At 38.5% G+C, this 22,343-nt stretch overlaps 1 protein-coding gene across 2 annotated transcripts in view; it reads left to right on the top strand.

The window, feature by feature from the left end:
- Positions 1 to 22,343, top strand: part of RSPO3 (R-spondin 3) — a 92,606-nt gene that overhangs the window by 21,781 nt on the left and 48,482 nt on the right. For both annotated transcript variants that reach the window (XM_046005603.1, XM_046005604.1), the window contains exons 2-3: positions 14,413 to 14,604; positions 16,169 to 16,315. In XM_046005603.1, coding sequence (XP_045861559.1) covers positions 14,413 to 14,604; positions 16,169 to 16,315 — 339 coding nt within the window. The remainder of the gene's footprint in view (positions 1 to 14,412; positions 14,605 to 16,168; positions 16,316 to 22,343) is intronic.

Below are 22,343 nucleotides of genomic sequence, written 5' to 3'. Positions count from 1 at the left end.
TTAACAAACTCTCTTAAGGAAAAAAGGAGAAAATGTATTGGGTGTGCTCTGTGGTACTAGAACTTCCTGAAAGACAGGCAGGTTTATGTTCAAAATAGGGAGATGTTTTAAGATGTTCAGTATGTAGAGATGCTATAAAATAATTATACTGGCTTCCCCCAAAACACAAGATTTGTTTTACTAGATATGGTTAAATGGACTCTTCTGGGGAGGCTGTTTGAACTAAATCCCTCTAAACTTCCAAAGTTTTATTATTCTATCACTAGAAGCTAATTAACTACGTGGTCCACAGTGTTCTCATCTGAAACTAGAAAAGGAAGAGCTCTAAAATCCTTTTAAATTCCACAGTTATATTTACCATTCTCCCAAATCTTCTTTATGTATTCATGCATAACACTCTTGCTCCTAACACTGTCTTCCCTTTCTCTTTGTCAAAGTTCTTTTCCTTCAAGTCCCATCACTGTTCCTGACTGCTGTCTGGCATCTTCACATACCATAACTGTCGGCAACTGCCCCTGCCTTGGAATTTCTGCTGTGCTACCATTTCTAGTCTATATATTGATGGGCCTTAAAAAAATAAAAAGACTGTTTTACCAACTGTATTGTAGGCTTCTAGAAGACCATGTTTTGTTTCTGAGTCTCTGGGAGAGTTACCGCTGAATAAATACTTACTCGTGAAAATGGCAAGGATGCAATGACTAAAAGTAGGGCGTCTGGATCACCTGTGTCACATTCACCAGAAGTGCTTCCTATAGATGCTCTTATAGGTGCACCTGGGCCCACCACTTCACTCCTGAATCAGAGTTTTTTAGAATGAAACCTATGCATTCACATTATTAAAAAGTCCTCTGGCACCAGGTGGTGGGTAATAGGGAGGGCACGTATTGCATGGAGCACTGGGTGTTGTGCAAAAACAATAAATACTGTTATGCTGAAAAAAATAAATAAATAATTTAAAAAATTAAAAATAAATAAATAACAGATTCTTAGATACTTAACTAAAAAAAAAGTCCTCTGGCTCAGTTTTATACACAGTAAAATTTTAGACCCTTACTGGCAAAGACTGTCATGTTCTTTATACCATTCTGGTATCATTTCCATGGTACACCTTACCTCTTTCGGTATGTTTGAACACGTCCTTGTCTTCAGTGGGTTGCTAGAGTCCCAGAGGACTTCATGCCCAGAATGTGGGGTGAGAGCACCATATCTGATGCTCACTAAAAGCTGCATCTGTGATCCTTAAAAATTAGTCTCTTATTATGACTGTTAGTGAGTCCTTGGCTCTCCAAATTTCCCCAAATCTGTGTTAGAAGAAGCATCAGCAACTGCCCTCTCTCCAGCCTCCTTGCTTGAACGTTTTGAGTCATTATTGACTGAAGCTTCACAGCTGCCTTGAATAAGAGTGGAACTAGTACAAGGTTATACTTAGTACTTCCCGGGTAAAACGAAATGCCTTACGCATACTGACTTGTTACGAGTGACTGTAAGAGTGCTAGGTGCTTAAATGTGATCCCATTTAATTCCCCCAGTATCTATTAAGTAGATACTCCCACATTACAGATAAGAAAGCTTAGGTTCAAAAAGCAACTTGTGTCTAACCAGACTGTGAACTCCTTGATACAGATGATTGGTTTTATTCCTCTTCAGGTGCTCATTCACTGTGTGTAGATGTTGGAGAGTTTAATTGTCTAAATGAGTAGCTGAATAAAGAGATAAATTTTGGCTATTCAGCTAGTAAATCTTAAAACTCTGTTTGAGTCCAAAGCCAGCTCACCACCTCCCAGTCACTGTGCTCCTCTGGGAAGTGTGCAGGACCCATTTCTAGAGGAGATGGTGATGCCGTAAACCACGCCCATGAAGTACAAAAATGAATCAAATTCACAAAGGTGTGTATCAGCACCTTCTGCTCTGTCAGCAATTTTGTGACTCTAGGAGAAACATCCACTTATTTTTCCTGCTCAGGATTTTAGGTGGGTCGCATAAAGCTGGATTTATTTAATGGTATACCCACTGTTTTCACATCTTCTTGTGCCTGTTAAAATACCGCAAGTCTTTCGCCTGCTGTCTGCTTATGCTAAGACCTCAGCCATCAATATGCTACTTCAGCATGCTATGTGGCAAGAATATCCGAGTTTATTCATCATATAACAAAGTCGAGTTTGTTTTTAGCACAAACTGAAGTTTGTTTCATTCAAGAATGCAAACTTAGTAGTTATGGAATAACACACATGCAGGCTCATTACCATTAAACTATCACATTTTCTGTTTATGTTGATTTCTAATTAATTCTCTCGTTTAAAAAAAAAAAAAGGAATGGCTCACTCAGCCAGACCAGAGCACATAATGATTCCCACTGTTGGATGAACACTGTTGGATCTGTCTCATGAAAAATGCTGTTATTACCACCCACTAACTCATCAACAGGTCCTGGCTCTCTATGGAATCTGGGTCTTCGTTACCCCATCCACTCCCTCTTGTCCTCTATTCACCTCCACTTGGGAACATGGCCACTTGGAAAAAGGGAAGATTTCCCTCCCTTAGGAACAGCTGGAGATGCTGATTCAGTACCTTACATTTTACACCCGTAGCAGGGTGCATTAACCTTGTGATAAATTTCGACTTGTGGTTAGGAAAAAAAACACGATTTTTTGGTTATACAAAATGCTTTCTGTTGCAGTGTCGACAGCAGAATCAACTATAGCTATCTGGTAGGTCACAGGAAAACTAGTATGGTTTTTTTTTGTTGTTTTTTTTTTCCCTTTTTATTTATTTTTTTTTTCAGCGTAACAGTATTCATTCTTTTTGCACAACACCCAGTGCTCCATGCAAAACGTGCCCTCCCCATCACCCACCACCTGTTCCCCCAACCTCCCACCCCTGACCCTTCAAAACCCTCAGGTTGTTTTTCATAGCTTGTGGGCTAATTCCAAAGTTGATTCTTCAAAAGTAGTGATGGACTCTGAATCACTACTTTTGAAGAATCAACTTTGGAATTAGCCCACAAGCTATTAATGTATTTAATGAAAAAAAGAACATAACATAGACATTCTAAAAGGAAGTTTAGAAATGAAAACAGTAATGTTGTTGCTCTAAATTACCTAGACTTTGTCAATGTTCATCACTAATGGCAAGAATTCAGGAAAATACAGAAACAATTATATGCAAGGTCGCAAAATGTTTTATTTTTTATTCTCCTTATTTGTTCTTATAACCTCTTATATATTTCATAGTTTTCCTGTGTCTCTTTGCCACCACCACTATCCCCCGCCACACACACTCCAGGAAAAGAGAACAAAAATGTAAAACTCCGAGGCAAACTAAAATTACTGCTTGAGAAAGGAGAAACAAAGGAGAAATGATATGTTTCCAAGAGTAAAGAACATGTAGATTGATGCACAGTCTCTTCAAAGTTTAGAATCTGACTACAAATCTCTATGTTGTCAGGCTAGTCAGAACATTCTCCTCGAATATAAAATTTGATAAAACAACATGTTTTCAAGGAATACAAGATGCTATTTCCATTTCACGATCCATAAAATTAACAAAAATTAAAGTGAATGATTATGTTGGGCAAAATGTGTTCTTTCCTTTCATTCTGATATTCACTTAGCAATGCAGAATCTAAATACAGTTGGCATACAATCCCAGCTATTTACATTGGTCCACAAGGCTCTGTAGGACCTGGCTCTACCCTCCTTCTCCAAACTCATCTCTTACCATTCACAGTGCTGCAGCTTCATTGGTTCCCCTTGTGCTGTTGTTTATGACTGGTTCTTTCCCATAGGCTTTAAATCCTTTCTCTTGCTGGTGCTCCACCTGGAGTGCTCTCCCTCCCTTAGCTTTTCATAGCTGACTCCTTCTCATTCTCCCAATCTCAGCTAAAAGGTGACATTCTAAAAGGTGCCTTTCCTGACCACTGTATTGAAAGTAGCTCCCCACAGTTATTCCCTGTCTTATTCACCTGTTTATTTCACTCAATATCCATCACAATCTTTAAGCATTTAATTATTTACTTGCTTATTAACTGATTGACATCATGAGATCAGAAACTAGATGTCTTGTTCACTCCTACATTTACTACATCATGTGTAGGGTTAAGGTACATGGTGAGTTACCAGAAATTTTTGTTGAAAACCTTAATCATGGTTTTCACAATGTGTATACGATGCAGCCCACTTTCATCTGTCTTTCATTTCTAGTCCTACTTCTGTAGCCTGTGGAGAGACAGAGCACAGCCCTTGGCCACCAAGTTGGCATCTAGCTACCAAATATTCATCATAGCTTAGATTTCAGGAATTCTATATCTGCCATCATTTTCTAGCCATTTTTATAATATTTTGAGCTGGCTTGATTTTAGTGGAAAGTCTAGCTAATTGCTATTTAATGTTAGGTCTGTTTTATTGCTGTGGTTTTATTTTAAAGTATTTATAGAATATAAATATTAGACTCCCTTCAGGAAATTATTATTCAGTAAGAGAAAGAGAAAGATTTTCCAAGTTCTCAAAGAAATAGTTTCCATTAAAAACAGTATGTTTCCCCACATAATAATGGTGGAGCCCTAACGGGGCTGTATTCAGCAGCTCATGAATGCATTCCTCTCTGAGACTTTAGGAATTTGGTGAACCCATTGGTGTGGGCACAAACTTTCAGAACATTCAAGGTTGATTCAGTGGGACAAAAGATGTGGCAGACGCTATTATCCTAACTGCTTCAGGTCAGTTAATGTCTGTGCTACTGACTTTGATAAAAGTCCAGGTAGAGTGGGTGTATCATGTGTCTAGTTATGTATGTGGGCATTTTGTGTCTATTTACATACATACACATATACAATAAACATATGTACATGCCATCAGATGCTACACTGCAAAAATAGCAAAATCTGTGTATGTTTGTATATATAAATATGTGGCTCTCTCAACAAATTACTAGTCAGAAATAATAGTGAAGGACTATGATAGGCCTCGATTCATCCAGCTATCATCATTTGAGAATGTAAAGGGGCATTGCATGCCAATAGGTAATTATATTCATTCAAACAACTTCTGATAATTTGCTGTCTGTACCTAACAAATGGTTGTGGAGATCTGGCCACCGTTTGATCTGCCTTGGCTGCTTTAACTTACAAATAAATAAGAAACATTGACTCTCAATATTTTCTGGGGTTGATTCAATAGAATTTGAAAGAGATTGCCAAGTAATTCAAATTTTTAACATTAGATTTTTCTTAAAGTGAATAATGCCAGACACTCCAGAGGACTCATGAAACATCTCTTTCCATGACCATAACACTGTATTAAGCTTAAGAATTATTCTATAACAATCAAGACTGAAGGTATGATAGAAATATGCTGTCCTTTCTTAGGCAAATGCAAGTCTACATTCCCTTTAGGTGAACAGAGAACTGTAGTAAATGGTATCTAGAAAAACTACTTTTTTTTGAATTTCAAATTATTTATTTCATAATTAAGCATCTCACGGTGTATATGATTTGAAACTTTATTCCTTTGCCAGATATTTATAGGAACAGCCAACTTAAAATCAGTTATTATGCTTTCTATTAAGTATTTACCTGTCTGGCATCTTTATTACTTTTAAAAACAAATAAATAGCTTATCTTTCATATTTAGTGCCTTCTGTTCAATAATCAAAACTCTTCATTGAGAACCCATTTAATCAGTAGCTGCCCTATGTAGAAGCCGGGAATTATCAAGAAGATTATGAAGACATTATCAAGACCAACTTTCAAGAAGCTTCCAATCAGTGTGAACATCCTCATAAAAGGAGAGGACATGGAAGAAAGGACAGATGCAAAACTAGCTTTGATTACAGAATTCCACTGGCCTCTTATCCCTACCCTATCACTTAAGGTTACTGCAGGAAGAAGAGCAGGAAGTTAATGTTGTGAAGATAAGAATGTGTTAGGAAGAATCTGGTCTTTAAAATATTATTATTTAAAAAAAACTTTTATCAAATGTGTCAATTTATCCTTTATTCTTTGAATTATAAAATCACTACATTACTTTGATGTATTTATCACTTACTATAAACTTAAGTTAAACCTTTTATAAACCTAAAGCCTACCAAATTTTGTACTTCTGGGAATTCTCTAGCCACAAATAAATGACCACCAGAGGTAATTGGCAGCATGCAATATTGGATTTCTTCCACACAGCAATTTACAGTAGATGTGAGTACATTTGCAGTTGGGTTTTAGAAGAGGATTAAACTAAGGCAAATCTTTGAAGCCTACACTAAAATTGTTACAGAAACAGAGCTTAGATGTCAATGCTGCAGTTGGTTCAGTATATCATAAGCATTGAAGAGCATAGCCAAAGATTGTGTATTTACCAAATGCTCCACCTTTTAAAACTCTATGTTCTAGATGTTTTATCAAAGAAGTTAGTTGAGGGGCACCTGTGTAGCTCAGTCGGTTAAGTGTCCAACTTTTGATTTTTTTTTTGAAGATTTTATTCATTTGACAGACAGAGATCACAAGTAGGCAGAGAGGCAGGCAGAGAGAGAGGAGGCAGAGAGCCCAGGACCCTGGGATTGTGACCTGAGCCAAAGGCAGAGGCTTTAACCCACTGCCCAGGCAACCCCCAACTCTTGATTTTGGCTCAGGTCATAATCTCAGGGTCATGAGATCAAGCCCCAAGTGGAGCAAGGTCGAACCCCCGAACTCAGCAGGGAGTGTTCTTGAGATTCTCTCTCTCCCCCTCTCTCGCTGTCCCTTCCCCTGACACTGCTCTTTCTCTCTCTAAAATAAATAAATCTTTTTAAAAAATGGATTAACTCTCATGACTATAGCCTTTATGTTGCATCAGTTATGCATCACAAGATTATCAAATAGAGTAATAGTAGGAAGGCTCAACAACTAGAGAAATTGAAGTCACTCAGGGAGTATCGACTGTTCTGACACTGAAAATTGGTTTAAATTGTGCATTAATATATACTCTTTTCATACTTAACCTTTGTATGCCAGTTAGGAAAAGATGCTTTCCTATTTCCCAATTTTAGGGAAAGATGCACTAATTTTACCATGTATTTGACACATTTGTAAAAAAGAACGTCCTAACTTAAAGTTTCCATGAATTTTGCTCATTGTTCCACTCATATTTATCCTTGTTATACATCTAAAGTTTGCTTATGTATAAAGAAATTGTTATCAGATAACGAAGATCTAGATTCTAACCTTTGATGTAAACTTGCTATTTGCCTTACAGTTTTAGCATTTCTTTGAGTCCTAGTTTGAGGTTTCGAAATAAATAATTGTCATGGCTTCTATGTTTACTAACAATAGTTACTATAGTTAATTTAGCTTCTTGTGAGATGCATGCTTTGAAAGCAAAAGTGGTGTAGAAATACAAAGTATTGTTAAAAATCAGCTGAAAATGTGTCTTTTTCTCTGACCAAATGTCCCTTATTTTGGACTGTGTTTCCTTCTTCTGGCATTCTTCGTCTCCTCTTTCAAGGTGTCTTCTCTAATTAAGTAGCTATAGCCAGAGACGCTCATTTACATCTCTGGCAACCATTATAATATTAAGTTCCATATATTAACCATCACTTCCAGATATTTAATAAAATCTGCAAAGGCAGTGATCCCAAGCCATGTTTATATTTTTAGACTTTTTTATTCTATGAACTTGCCCTACCACTCTAACTATATAGGCTTTCACTCCCCCAGCTGTCCCTCACCTTTTCTGTTCACTGACAGGAGCTCAAAACACACCTTCTCAAATCCTCTTTCTTGTTCAGTCCACATTTTGTTACTCACCATTTTGATTGAGTCTACCTCCTAAATGTCCTTGGGAGTATTCATACCTTCCCCAACACATTACACTGCCTTTACTATATTTTACTATCATCGGTCTTTTACCTTGGTCGCTACATTAGTCTTCCAGTTTCTGTGCCTTTCATACTGCCAGAGAAATTGCCATTCTAATACAAATGTGATCACATCACTCACCAGATTGAAATCCTCCATATGAACGGAATAATTTCCTCAGCACAGCCCACAAAGTGTTCCATAATCTAGATCTGTCCTGCGCTTCCAGTCTTTTTATAGTCATCATTTTTCCATTAACCACTATTTAGGCATCAGTTGCACTGAACTCATGCCAGTCTTCTTCCTGATGTGGATAATTGGAGTGTCCCCTCCTCTAGCCCCACCATGGCCACTTACACACTGATAACTTCAACTCATTTTCTTATTTTTATTTAAATTCAGTTAGCCAACATATAGTTCATCATTAGTTTCAGATGTAGAGTTCAACAATTCATCATTTGCATATAACACCCAGTGCTCATCACGTCACCTGCCCTCCTTAATGCCCACCACCCAGTTACCCCATCCCATCTACCCCTCCCCTCCAGCAATCCTCAGTATGTTTCCTGTAGTTAAGAGTCTCTTATGGTTTCTCTCTGATGACTTCCCATTCAGTTTCCCTCTCTTCCCCCTATGGTCCTGTGCACTCTCTTATATTCCACATATGTGTGAAACCAAAGGATAATTGTCTTTCTCTGATTGACTTATTTCACTCAGCACAATACCTTCCAGTTCCATCCATGTCAATGTAAATGGTAAGTATTAATTTTTTCCAATAGCTGAGTAAATTCCATTGTGTATATATATATATATATATATATATATATATATATATATACACACCACATCTTCTTTATCCATTCATCTCTCGATGGACATCTCAGCTCTTTCCACACTTTGGCTATTGTGGACATTGCTGCCATAAATATTAGGGGTGCAGGTGCCCCTTCAGATCAATACATTTGTATCCTTGGAGTAAATACCTAGTAATGCAATTGCTGGGTCACAGGGTAGCTCTATTTTTAACTTCTTGAGGAACCTCCATACTGTTTTCCAGAGTGGCTGTACCAGGTTGCATTTCCACCAACAGTGTAAGAGGGTTCCCCTTTCTCCACATCCTTGCCAACATTTGTTGTTTCCTGACTTGTTTGTTTTAGCCATTTTGACTGGCATGAGGTGGTATCTTATTGTGGTTTTGATTTGTAGTTCCCTGATGTCAAGTGATGTGGAGCATTTTTTTCATGTGTCTGTTGGCCATTTGTTTGTCTTTGGAGAAATGTCTGTTCATGTCTTCTGTCCATTTCTTGACTGGATTATTTGTTTTGGGGGTGTTAAGTTTGATAAGTTCTTTTTTTTTAAAGGATTTTATTTATTTATTTGACAGATCACAAGTAGGTGGAAAGGTAGGCAGATGTTGGTGTGGGGGGGAAGCAGGCTCCCTGCTGAGCAGAGAGCCCAATTCAGGGCTCTATCCCAGGACCCTGGGAGCATGACCTGAGCTGAAGGCTGAGGCTTTACCCCACTGAGTCACTCAGGTGCCCCTGATAAGTTCTTTATAGATCTTGGATACTAGCCCTTTATCTGATAGGTCATTTGCAAATATCTTCTCCCAGTCTGTAGGTTGCCTTTTAGTTTTGTTCAACTTGTTTTCTAAGATTGGGTTTAAACCTTAAGTACTCTATGAAACCTCATCACCACTAACACCTCCATTGCTCATATGAAGTAATAGTCCAAGTCCTGTTTGAAAAAAAGGTGATTCAGAAATACAAAATGAAGTTATTATTAGAATGGAAAAGAAGAAGTATGAAAAAAATAGAATTTAAGGGGAACCTGGGTGGCTCAGTCAGTTAAGCATCTGCCTTTGGCTCAGGTCATGATCCCAGGGTCCTGGGGCTGAGTCCTGCATCGGACTCCTTGCTCAGTGGGGAATCTGCTTCTCCCTCTGCCCCTGCTCCTGCTCCCACCACCAAACAAATAAATAAAATCTTTTTTTAAAATAGAATTTAATTTTCTAAGTTTAGAATCATAAGATTTTAAGGCTGAAAGAGTTACAGTCAATCCAGACCAAAGTTTTCTGTGGTTTCCATATAAAAAGTAAAAACTTGCCTTAAGATGAAGTTTGGGAACTTTGTACCTAGTTGTGTAATACTGACTGTATAATTTGAGTGACCCTTATACAGCATTCAAGAAATAGTTACTACTCAACTGTAAAAAAAAATCCTAGAATCCTAGAATCTGAGCTTCACAGTCTCAATTTTTCCCACTTTCCACAGCATAACACTGAAACTTTCCTGAAGAAAAAAAGTTTGCCATTATTTGTGCCTGCCCATAATTGGAACTTCCTGATTAAACACAAATATAAATTTTCTTTGCCAATAAGGGCAATTATGTCTTCTTTACTTTTTCAAAAATCTACTTTGCCAAACACTTTTTTCTAAAAAGGCAAAATATGAAAAAAAGCAAGCAAGAAGTATATAGCCCAACATTATGAGTTGATTGTTAGATTTCTTCAGTGAAAGTTTTAAAGAATTGAGCAAAGTACCTTGGCACATCTCATAATTTTGGTGAGAACTGTTACCTACTATGGATCCTTTTATGGGGCTTTTTCCTGGAGAAGTTTCCAAACACCCAAAACCCAAAATTTAAAATGAAATGTATTTTAAGGTATATCCTTTTTGAGGCTTTGTACCTCTAAATCATGTTTCTTTTTTTTTTTCTTTTTTTTTTTTACCCTTTTTATTTATTTATTTTTTTTTTCAGCGTAACAGTATTCATTCTTTTTGCACAACACCCAGTGCTCCATGCAAAACGTGCCCTCCCCATCACCCACCACCTGTTCCCCCAACCTCCCACCCCTGACCCTTCAAAACCCTCAGGTTGTTTTTCAGAGTCCATAGTCTCTTATGGTTCGCCTCCCCTCCCCAATGTCCATAGCCCGCTCCCCCTCTCCCAATTCCACCTCCCCCCAGCAACCCCCAGTTTGTTTTGTGAGATTAAGAGTCATTTATGTAAATCATGTTTCTTTTCATAACTGATTTAAAGTTATATCATAACTGACAGAAGTTTTGAGGTGCTTGAAATTACAATTCTGTTTCCTTTAAGCAGCTGCATTTCAGAGCTAGAGATAGGTTGTTGTGGACCAAACACATCTGCATTCAAACTCAGAGTCACTTACTGCCCTGGGATTGAAGTGATTTTCTTTCAAAGTGAAGTCCACTTCTCCATAGACAGTTCTTATGAGAAGGTTTTACCTATATCTCTGGAGTCTTAAAATGGGCCAAACCAGCTTCTGAGCCCAGGACACTTTCTTCATCCCTTTTCTTTTTTAGGGTCTTTCCCTACTTAAAATATATGTACACGTTTTCTGTAAGTCTCCAATGCTGACTTACTGGCATGAAAAATGATCCTGTTACTTGGAAAACAGTTTTCACTTACAAGTCCCCCAGGTCCTATAATGTCTAAACCTCCTGTGCCATTTTATATGTCCGTCCCACCCCATAGAGGAGCATGTACAGGAAAGGCAAACTTCCCTTCCCCCACATATTTCCTCAGTTTATTTACAAAAGGTCTTGGAATGAGAATGAGCTGCTTGTGGTTCCTGTGGCTGATTCAGGGATGGTTTCCTCTAGGCAGAGGCTGCTGGTCAACCAAATGACCTCTCTGTAGCTAACCCTTGCACCCCTGTGGTAAGGCTGATTGGGCTTATGGGTACCCGCTTCTAACTAAGCCTGGTGGGATTTGTTTTTGTGGTAAAGAACTTAGCAAGAACCAAACATCACTCTGAAGTCAGACCTGATAATGGCAAGGCCCATCAGAGCCCAATCCCTCCACCAACAGCAAAAGAAGTCAGAATACATTGGGATACATTTACACTCCTGTGCATCAACCTTTGTTTCTCAGAAAGGTCACAATTTTTCCCTTCCGGATTCCTAGAAGGACAGTAAAGCTACTTATATTGTATTTGAACACAGAGTACATGAGAAGAAAACATCCCAAACACCAGATATGTGAGAGATGTACTTCAGTCAGCCCTTTTCCCTCAGCTCGTATGTATGTGCTGATGACCAGTTGATAGTCATAAGAAGGTTTAAAGTTGTGAAGATCTTTAAACATGAATCTTGCACATGTTTGTTTATATCTGTTCAGACTTGCTGATGAATAATCTTACCACCACAGGAATATGTGTAGCTCTAGTCTTTAGTGTCATGTCCTCACTAAATACTATTTCACTTGAGTAGATGGAAGATGAAGACAAAAGAACTATGAGAATTCTCTCCTCTAGGGGTGCCTGGGTGGCTCAGTCGTTAAGCCTCTGCCTTCAGCTCAGGTCATGGTCCCAGGGCTCTGGGATGGAGCCCCACTTTGGGCTCCCTGCTCAGCAGGGAACCTGCTACTCGCTCTCCCTCCCTCTGCTTGTATTCCCTCTCTCGCTGTCTCTCTCTCTGTCAAACAAACAAATAAAATCTTAAAAAAAAATTCTCTCCCCAAAGACGAAATGTTGAACATTATAAATATTATGAATTATAATTAGTAATATAAATAACCACATATGATCATGTGGAAATACTGGCAAGATAAATATCACATTCTCTTCATTGTATCAATTTGAACTGATACGTATAAAACTCCTGTGAAAGGAAAGATTTTAAGAAAGCATGGGAGAATGGATTCCAAGGAACTACATAGTTTCACAACCAATTTACACGGGAACAAAGGGTAAAACTGTGTTCACTAATAGACCACAGTTGAAAAAAGATATCTTAAAAGGAAGTATCCTTGCTCAAGTTAAACCTTCATCTGTGTTGGGGCGCCTGGATGGCTCAGTGGGTTAAGCCGCTGCCTTCGGCTCAGGTCATGATCTCAGGGTCCTGGGTTGGAGCCCCCCATCGGACTCTCTGCTCGGCAGGGAGCCTGCTTCCTCCTCTCTCTCTGCCTGCCTCTCTGCCTACTTGTGATCTCGCTCTGTCAAATAAATAAATAAAATCTTAAAAAAAAGAAACCCTTCATCTATGTTGTCATCCTTGCTTGAAGAAATTAGACGCATACTTTTCATCTACCACATAAATGACAAGCAAACTAATGTGCATTGATTTCAGTGCAAAATTACCCAGTCTCCAATCTTCCAGGATCCTGGCTCAATGAGAATATTTTCATTACGTGCGTGTGTGTGTGTGTTTGTTTGTGTGTGTGTGTGTGTGTGTGTGAGTGATCTGTAAATAGTTTGAGGCAGTATATTCTTAGTTTCCATATTCCCAAATTCTAAGAACTTTTTTTTTCTCAGATAAAATAATTTTTTTTTATTTTATTTGTTTATTTTCAGCATAACAGTGTTCATTGTTTTTGCATCACACCCAGTGCTCCATGCAGTACGTGCCATCCCTATTATCCACCACCTGGTTCCTCAACCTCCAACCACCCCCCCCCGCCCCTTCAAAACCCTCAGGTTGTTTTTCAGAGTCCATAGTCTCTCATGGTTCATCTCCCCTTCCAGTTTCCCTCAACACCCTCTCCTCTCCATCTCCCCATGTCCACCGTGTTCTTTGTTATGCTCCACAAATAAGTGAGACCATATGATACTTGACTCTCTCTGCTTGACTTATTTCGCTCAGCATAATCTCTTCCAGTCCCGTCCATGTTGCTACAAGAGTTGGGTATTCATCCTTTCTGATGGAGGCATAATACTCCATTGTGTATATATACCACATCTTCCTTATCCATTCATCCATTGAAGGGCATCTTGGTTCTTTCCACAGTTTGGCAACCATGGCCATTGCTGCAATAAACATTGGGGTACAGATGGCTCTTCTTTTCACTACATCTGTCTTTGGGGTAAATACCCAGCAATGCAATTGCAGGGTCATAGGGAAGCTCTATTCTTAACTTCTTCAGGAATCTCCACACTGTTCTCCAAAGTGGCTGCACCAACTTGCATTCCCACCAACAGTGTAAGAGGGTTCCCCTTTCTCCACATCCTCTCCAACACACATTGTTTCCTGTCTTGCTAATTTTGGCCATTCTAACTGGTGTCAGGTGGTATCTCAATGTGGCAACCTGAGGGTTTTGAAGGGTCAGGGGTGGGAGGTTGGGGGAACAGGTGGTGGGTAATGGGGAGGGCACGTTTTGCATGGAGCACTGGGTGTTGTGCAAAAAGAATGAATACTGTTACACTGAAAAAATAAATAAAATGAAAGGAAAAAAAAAAAGAACCCCTCAAACTCAAAAAAAAAAAAAAAGGAACTCCTCAAACTCAACACACACAAAACAGATAATCATATCAAAAAATGAGCAGAAGATATGAACAGACACTTCTCCAATGAAGACATACAAATGGCTATCAGACACATGAAAAAATGTTCATCATCACTAGCCATCAGGGAGATTCTAAGAACTTTTAATTAAAAACTCTGTATGTATTAAAGGGAAATTGTAGATCATAGAAAAGGGAAACGAAAATTCCAACTCATTCACCCATTATCACCAATTGAAACCTAATGAAACAAAGTGTACCATCTGCCTAGAGAATGTCATCGAACTTCTATATTTATAATTTAACATTTGCTTTTATCTTTCTGCATTTGTCCCTTCAGTGCATCCTAACGTCAGTCAAGGCTGCCAAGGAGGCTGTGCAACGTGTTCAGATTACAATGGATGTTTGTCATGTAAGCCCAGACTATTTTTTGTTCTGGAAAGAATTGGCATGAAGCAGATTGGAGTGTGTCTCTCTTCATGTCCAAGTGGATATTATGGAACTCGATATCCAGATATAAATAAGTGTACAAGTAAGTGCTACATGGCATTATGTTTTTATCTCATCCTTGGGGACTTCCCAGATTTACTGGCCTCTAGAGTATTTGTGATATTCAGTGTTCGGGAAATAATGATATTTACCTGATAATTAGGCTAAACATACTTGGACTTAGCCCTCAGAGCAGGAAAATTTTACCTCTTGTAAAAAGCACTCAAGTTTTGTGTTATTGTTGTTTTACATTATAAAAGCAAAAACTGAGAACCTGGTTATTACTCATGGAACATATAGAAAAGTACAGTAACCATTAATGCCATCTGAGTTCCCATTATGATCATAACATCCAAGTATTTAATGACTTAAAGAATAAATTAAGCTGTTTTTGCTTCAAGAAGGATTCCAGTATAGCCAGTGAAACATTTATCTATCTGTTGGAAATGAATGTGAAAACGCTGTCATTATCCCCTCTCCTCTGGACCCTGAAAGTCTACTGTCCCCACTGTAGACCCAGTAACTTTTTAGAATCGAAATTCAGAAACATCATTCCTCTGTCATACACCACACATAGCCCTGCCTTCCTCTCCAACTCCTCTCCTGTGAATGCATCTCAGCCATTTTCCACTGACATCACTGGCCTTCTTGCAAGATCTTCCCACCTCAAGGCTCTGCAGTTACTGTTCTACATTCACTGTTCTGACAGTTTAGAAAGCTCTTTGCCTACCTACACTTTTGCTTGGTTGGCTCTCTTTTTTCATTCAAGATTCTGCTCATATGTCACCTTCTCAGAGAAGCATTCCATGACCTGCTTACTCACAATAATCCACCTTTTCCCCTTATGGGTCTTTTGCCATAGTTATTCTTTCCAGAGCACTTATCACTCTGGAACCACTTTGCTCTGTGGTCCTGGGTTAGTTACATAATCTTTCTGAGCCTTGGTTTCCTTATCTATAAAATGGAAATTATAATAGGAGCTGTCTCACTGGGTTATTGTCCTCACAATAACCTCCACAACTTAAACCTCTTAAGTGACTTAATGTTATAAAATACTCGCAGCGATATCTGACTTACAGTAATCATTATATGAGGATCAGATGTTGTTATTATTTATTGTGTCTCCCCTCCTAAAATGTAAGCTCTGTGAAGTCTTTATCTCTCTTGCATGCTCTGTTGTCAAGCTATATCTAGAATAGTGCTAGGCACGTAGTGGACAATCAAATATTTGTTGAACGAATGAATAGACTCCCAAAACAGCCCCAAAGCAATATCTAGTAGATTTCGTTCTGAAATAGCTCTGATGAAACACTTTTTACTGTCATTTAATATAAATAAATACTTGGTCTTATAAACATTTTTGGCAATAGACACATTGCCAAAAACTTTTCATAAGGCTATCGATACATTTCAAAATCAATGGCTGATATATATCAACTGAATGACTGTGGAAGAATCCATAATTCAGTCTGGCAAATTAATTTTGAATCCTAAGCGTGTTTGACACAAAAGTCGCCTGTGCCTATAATGTAAGCATACAGACCCGGACCAGCAATAGATAAGTGAAGATAATGATAGCATATTTCTTTCCTTTTTTTCTATTTCAGAATGCAAAGCTGACTGTGATACCTGTTTCAACAAAAATTTCTGCACAAAGTGTAAAAGTGGATTTTACTTACACCTTGGAAAGTGCCTTGACAATTGCCCAGAAGGGTTGGAAGCCAACAACCATACCATGGAGTGCGTCAGTATTGGTGAGAAGGAATTCTAAGGTTTATAGGGGAGGAGAAATACCTCAGATAATAATGTCAATCTCCATGGAAGTGCTGCTTAAAGTCTTATTTCACACTACCTGAGAGACTATTTCCAAGAGGCTTTCTTCATCCTTCCTTAAAAGATACTATCTTAACAGAGTTCCCACAGCCTTACCCAGCATGTATCAGAGTATAATCTAACACCTCATGGGTGCCCCATTATTTCTTAGAGACTGTTGGCAACTGTTTTAGCTATTCTGATCATTACATTTTTATTTTATATCATTATGATACAGTGAAGTTCTACTTAATTTATTATAGACATACTTGCATATGTCTTATATAATACACACACACACACGTATATATTTGGTCTTAAACTAAATTTCCACATTAGGACAAGAGTTTCACAAAACACGTAGGTATGATGTCAAGCATGAGTAATGTTGTTTTCCAAGAGGAGAAATCATTCTCTGGGTATGGCCCATTGACACTCAGTAGGTGAGCCAAAGATCTACAGAACTGGAGTTGATATAGTTGAAAATATAAAATCTCTAATAAATAAAATAAAAAATCTCTTGCACTGCTTTGCTGAAATGCCCTACGTGCACAGGTATTCAGAAACAAGGAGAGGACTTGGGACTCACTCAAACTGACAGGAGGACACAAGTCACAGGGTCTGATTAAATGCAGGCTGAATTTCCTGGGAGGGACATCCCTCAGACCAGTTGTTTGTCTAAATAATGGATCACTGTCAGGCTCTATTTTCCCTCTTTTGAGTGTTGCACAGCTACTACAGCTATGAATTTGATGAACAGTTGGGGAGCAGATGCTAAGTCAAAAGGGAAAACAGCATACTAAATCTCAAATCCCTTTTTTTTTTTTTCCATTTTATTTATTTTTTCAGCGTAACAGTATTCATTCTTTTTGCACAACACCCAGTGCTCCATGCAAAACGTGCCCTCCCCATTACCCACCACCTGTTCCCCCAACCTCCCACCCCTGATCCTTCAAAACCCTCAGGTTGTTTTTCAGAGTCCATAGTCTCTTATGGTTCGCCTCCCCTCCCCAATGTCCATAGCCCGCTCCCCCTCTCCCAATCCCACCTCCCCCCAGCAACCCCCAGTTTGTTTTGTGAGATTAAGAGTCATTTATGGTTTGTCTCCCTCCCAATCCCATCTTGTTTCAAATCCCCTGGGCAAGAGCTACAAGAACCTTTGATGCTGCACTGATATTGGCATATGCACACAAATATTCTCCTGATTCAGTACAAGATAGTCTCCAGGACTCCCCTGGGGTCCCCACGGATAGATCTATTAGAACCAAAAGTGTAGAGTATAACTCTAACGTGGTGGTTCACCTGTTTCAGGTCCACAAGAAACACTTAGTTCTAAACAAACTTCATAGAAGAATGAAACGAATAGATGATATTTTAAAGATAATTTCAGAAGCATCTGGAAAACAGTAAGCATGAAACAGTTCATGGCTCATTTTGGTTTAGTCTTTTTTTTTCCCCCTCTAGTCAGTAAAGACACAGAGAAACAACTTAGAAATAGGGTAAAACATACATGAGAAAGCACTTCAAGTCCATCTCTTTGTAAGTCCTGAGGGCTGATGATTAAAGGTAATAAGTTCCAAACTGTGGAAGAAATAGGAAACAGTTCTGTGGAGTACTCAAGGACAGAAATTCAGGATGAGTTGCAGAAAGTTTGTGGTCTTTCTCAACCCAGAAAAAGGAGCACATGTTTAGATTCTCTTAGCTGTTGAAAGTGTAGCATTCAGTCCTTGAAAGGCTGTTTATCATAAATGTTTTAATGTTTTTCTATCGTAGAGAGCATTTAGCACCTGGCATTGTTGGATTAACTAGTATAGCTGACTGGTAATTTATCCTACTATTTAGACAAAAACTATCTCTTAACACAGTTAAATTTAAGTAATTTATATGTTTAAGAATAGGGGTTAGCAATCTAAAAGCCATTTAGTGAATCTGGCTCATTGAACAGTTAGGTGTAAATGACCTAGGACACGGTAATAGTGCAAATCCATAATTTTTGTTCAGGGCTCTCTCTTGTTGCTTGCCGTAAGGGATGCCTCCCGTCATGTGCTCTCTAGCCAACAAGCAGTAGGTGAGCCATGACTGAGCTTGCCTCATAATTTCATGAAAAATGATAACTTTTTTTGGCACAAAGAAACATTAGAGCTTATTCCTTTAAGGGGCGCCTGGGTGGCTCAGTGGATTAAGCCGCTGCCTTCGGCTCAGGTCATGATCTCAGGGTCCTGGGATCGAGCCCCACATCGGGCTCTCTGCTCCACAGGGAGCCTGCTTCCTCCTCTCTCTCTGCCTGCCTCTCTGCCTACTTGTGATCTCTCTCTCTGTCAAATAAATAAATAAAATCTTAAAAAAAAAAAGCTTATTCCTTTAACAGAGATGAAACTATGACCAACAGCTTGAAATAATGGTTCCAAGGACACAGTGTGAGTTATTGTCAGTGCTATTATTAGTATCTTGACTCTAGCTCTCTGGTGCTCACCAAAGATACTGAAGAAGGTATCCCTCCCTTTGCTGAAATTGACATTGTGTCACTTGTTTCTTACCCAGATTATTATTTAGAGGAAAGGTCATATACAGAGAAAATTCCACCCTGATATAAAGCTAGGGGGAAGGACTTAAGTTTCAACATATCCACTCCTCATGGTTTGTTGTCAAATTAAGCATTAATGTCCATTGAACCCAATTTTATAGGAAAATATAGTTCTATTCCATGCTCTAGATACTTGCATCCTCTCTGCACTGTCATCGTGTCATCCTTTTTGCTCCTCTTGGAGAGTTGGCCTTGTTCAAGTATTCACAGAGGAAGATATCCAACTTTAAACAGTGAGTAGCAAGGAACATGCCCTTTGCTATGTTCTTAATGGAACCATGCAATTGGTCAACAGGAATGAGAGCAAACGAGTAATGGTGTTATAAGGTCATTTCTGGTGGGAACATCTATTTCAGCTTTTCTCCCAATTCAGGAATCCCTCTTAGAGCATTTAAGACTATCACAAAATGACCACTTCCAGGGACAGGAAGCTAATGACTTTTTTGAGACCCTTGCTTCATTAGTGAGTAGTTAAAGATTTCCATTGTTAATATTGTTTTTAATACAGAAAATAGAAGAAAATGAGTAATTTTGGGTTTTTTTTCTTAGTTACCTCTTAACCAAATGATGCTCCAGTTCTGTATTGTTCATTTAACAACCTGAATGTAACTTAAATCACAATCCTTTTTGTTATCTTTACATGTTTTCCAACGTTTCCAATTTTCCAGAAATATTTTTAGAAACTAATATTATAGATTCATTCTACAGTATTTGTCTAAGAAAAACTCTCTTCCTCTCAAGGCTTTTTAACTATCTTTTTTTTTTAGAGCTTTTTAATATCTGAACTCATAAGTTTTCAGTATTTTACCTTCTTCTCCTCAATGGAATTATCTAAGATTGTCATTAGAATTTCATTTTTCGGGTGCCTGGGTGGCTCAGTGGGTTAAAGCCTCCGCCTTCGGCTCAGGTCATGATCCCAGGGTCCTGGGATCGAGCCTCGCATTGGGCTCCCTGCTCAGCGGAGAGCATGCATCCTCCTGTCTCTCTCTCTGCCTACTTGTAATCTCTGTCTGTCAAATAAATAAATAAAATCTTTTAAAAAAAAGAAAGAATTTCATTTTTCGGTGCACCTAGGTGGCTCAGTCAGTTAAGCATCCAACTCTTGATCTTAGCCCAGGTCTTGACCTCAGGGTTTTGAGTTCAAGTCCCATGTTGGGCTCCATGCTGGCTATGGAGGCTACTTTAAAAAAAAAAAAAAAAAGAATTTCATTTTTAGAACCATATATCATATGACTAAGAACTCCTAGCTGTAATTTTAAAAATCTTTTTTCTAAAGTCTAAATACACATTTGCCTAGACCACCTTTGCAATTGTGAAAAAGCAGCAATGTGAAATCATTTTCACATCACGTAATTTTTTTTCTAATTTAGTCCTCTTGGTTCTGGCAAAAAATGGATATTAGATGAAGTGACAGCTCACAAACTTTGATTTTTATTTTTCATTTGCTTTCTTAGAGATGGTTTTATTTGTTTGTGCTAAAAATCCACTGCTTTTGTATCATTAATATCAGGTTGGGAGATATGTCCTTAATTGGCAAAAGATATTATATCATTAAGTGACTTTGTGCTCTATTCTTTAAAAAAAAAGATTTTACTTATTTATTTGAGAGAGACTGAGAGAGAGTATGAGGGCAGGGTGAGAAGAAGACTCCCTGCTGAACGGGGAGCCCATGTGGGGCTTGATCCGAGGACTTTGGGATCATGCCTTGAGCCAAAGGCAGATGCTTAACTGACTGAGCTACCCAGGCACCCCTGTTGCTCTGTTCTTTGACTAACATCATTGTATTAGAACTAAACATGAAAACTAAGAGTGGCTCAGTAAGGTTCATTTAAGTTACAGAAACTGAAATTCACTAATTTAGTCATTAGCATTTAATTTTGTGTTACCTTCAGATACCTGATGGCAACTATAAAAGCATGTGAAAGAATGTGTGGCAAAAGAATTTATGTTTCTAATACATTTAGGTTATATTTTTTGAGGTTGCATGAAAGAATTTTGCTCTAAAATAAGGATCTTTTAAATCAGTAGGCAGCAAGAAAGGTTAATGGAAACATGTTTTGTGGAAAGAATCTTATATCTTAGATTCTTTCTGCAGAATCTAAGAATTATTGCTGCAAGCTGTTTCAGTTATTGTAAATTAGGAAGTTGTATGAACAAAAATAGAATAATAGCATCTTGCAGATACTTATTTTTGTTAGAAGTGCAGAAATCTGTTACAAGACTCTGGAAAGCCATGATTGAAAAGAAGAGATTAATACGTATAGAAAAGGGGGGGCAATCTACAGAAGAAGCTTTAGAAAAATTACATCTGTTCATCTTAGAAATCATTTCTTCACATTGATTCTAGAAGCAGTTTCTCAGCTGAAATCGACCCAGAATCCACTTAAAATAGATGCCGCTATGCCTGAACCATTCCTGTTAATAAATAATATCTAAGTATTTAACTGCACGTTGAGTGGATAAAGCAGTGAATCCAGGTCAATGACCTGGATGCCTTTTTTTTTTTTTTTAAGATTTTATTTATTTGGCGCAGAGAGAGAGCAGGGGGAACAGGAGAGGGAGAAGGAGAAGCTGAGCACGGAGCCCAACGCAGGGCTCCATTTCAGGACCCTGGGATCATGACCTGAGCTGAAGGAAGAACCACCTGAGCCACCTCGGTGTCCCATGGACACCTTTTTTGCTTAACCATTCTCTAGCACAGAAGTTCTCCAAGGGTGTTCTTTGTACATGCAAATCAGCACCACGTGTATTGTTAAAAATAAAAATTCCCGGGGCGCCGGGGTGGCTCAGTGGGTTAAGCCGCTGCCTTCGGCTCAGGTCATGATCTCAGGGTCCTGGGATCGAGTCCCACATCAGGCTCTCTGCTCGGCAGGGAGCCTGCTTCCCTCTCTCTCTCTCTCTGCCTGCCTCTCTGCCTACCTGTGATCTCTCTCTCTCGCTGTCAAATAAATAAATAAATAAAATCTTTAAAAATAAAAATTCCCAAGCCTGGTCCTAGACAACTGAATGAGGAAACAACTGAATGAGGAAACTGAAATGAGGGTGGGGTCCAATGGTCTGTGCTTCAGGGAGGCCTCCAGGTGATTCTATTGCATATTGAAGTTCGAGAAGCAGATCTGTAGCACATAATAATGACTAGTCTATCAAGTTATGGTCAGGATCAATCAATAAAGCCTTGGTCAATTGCGAGTAATTATATTAGTGCCCAGGTTTATAAATCTAGAGTGAAAAGTAAATCTAATGCAAGAATGAGTTTACCTGATATTTATAAGCATGAAAAAAAAGGAAAATATTATATTTCTACCTTTCCCTTTCTCTTTGTTTTCTTTAAGTCATCTTGCCCAAGTTTGTTCTACAGGATTTCTCAGAATTTGAACAAGTATTGA

Source organism: Meles meles, chromosome 5, assembly GCF_922984935.1.
Source record: "Meles meles chromosome 5, mMelMel3.1 paternal haplotype, whole genome shotgun sequence".
Classification (NCBI taxonomy): domain Eukaryota; kingdom Metazoa; phylum Chordata; class Mammalia; order Carnivora; family Mustelidae; genus Meles; species Meles meles.
This window is presented reverse-complemented; position numbering and strand designations above follow the sequence as displayed.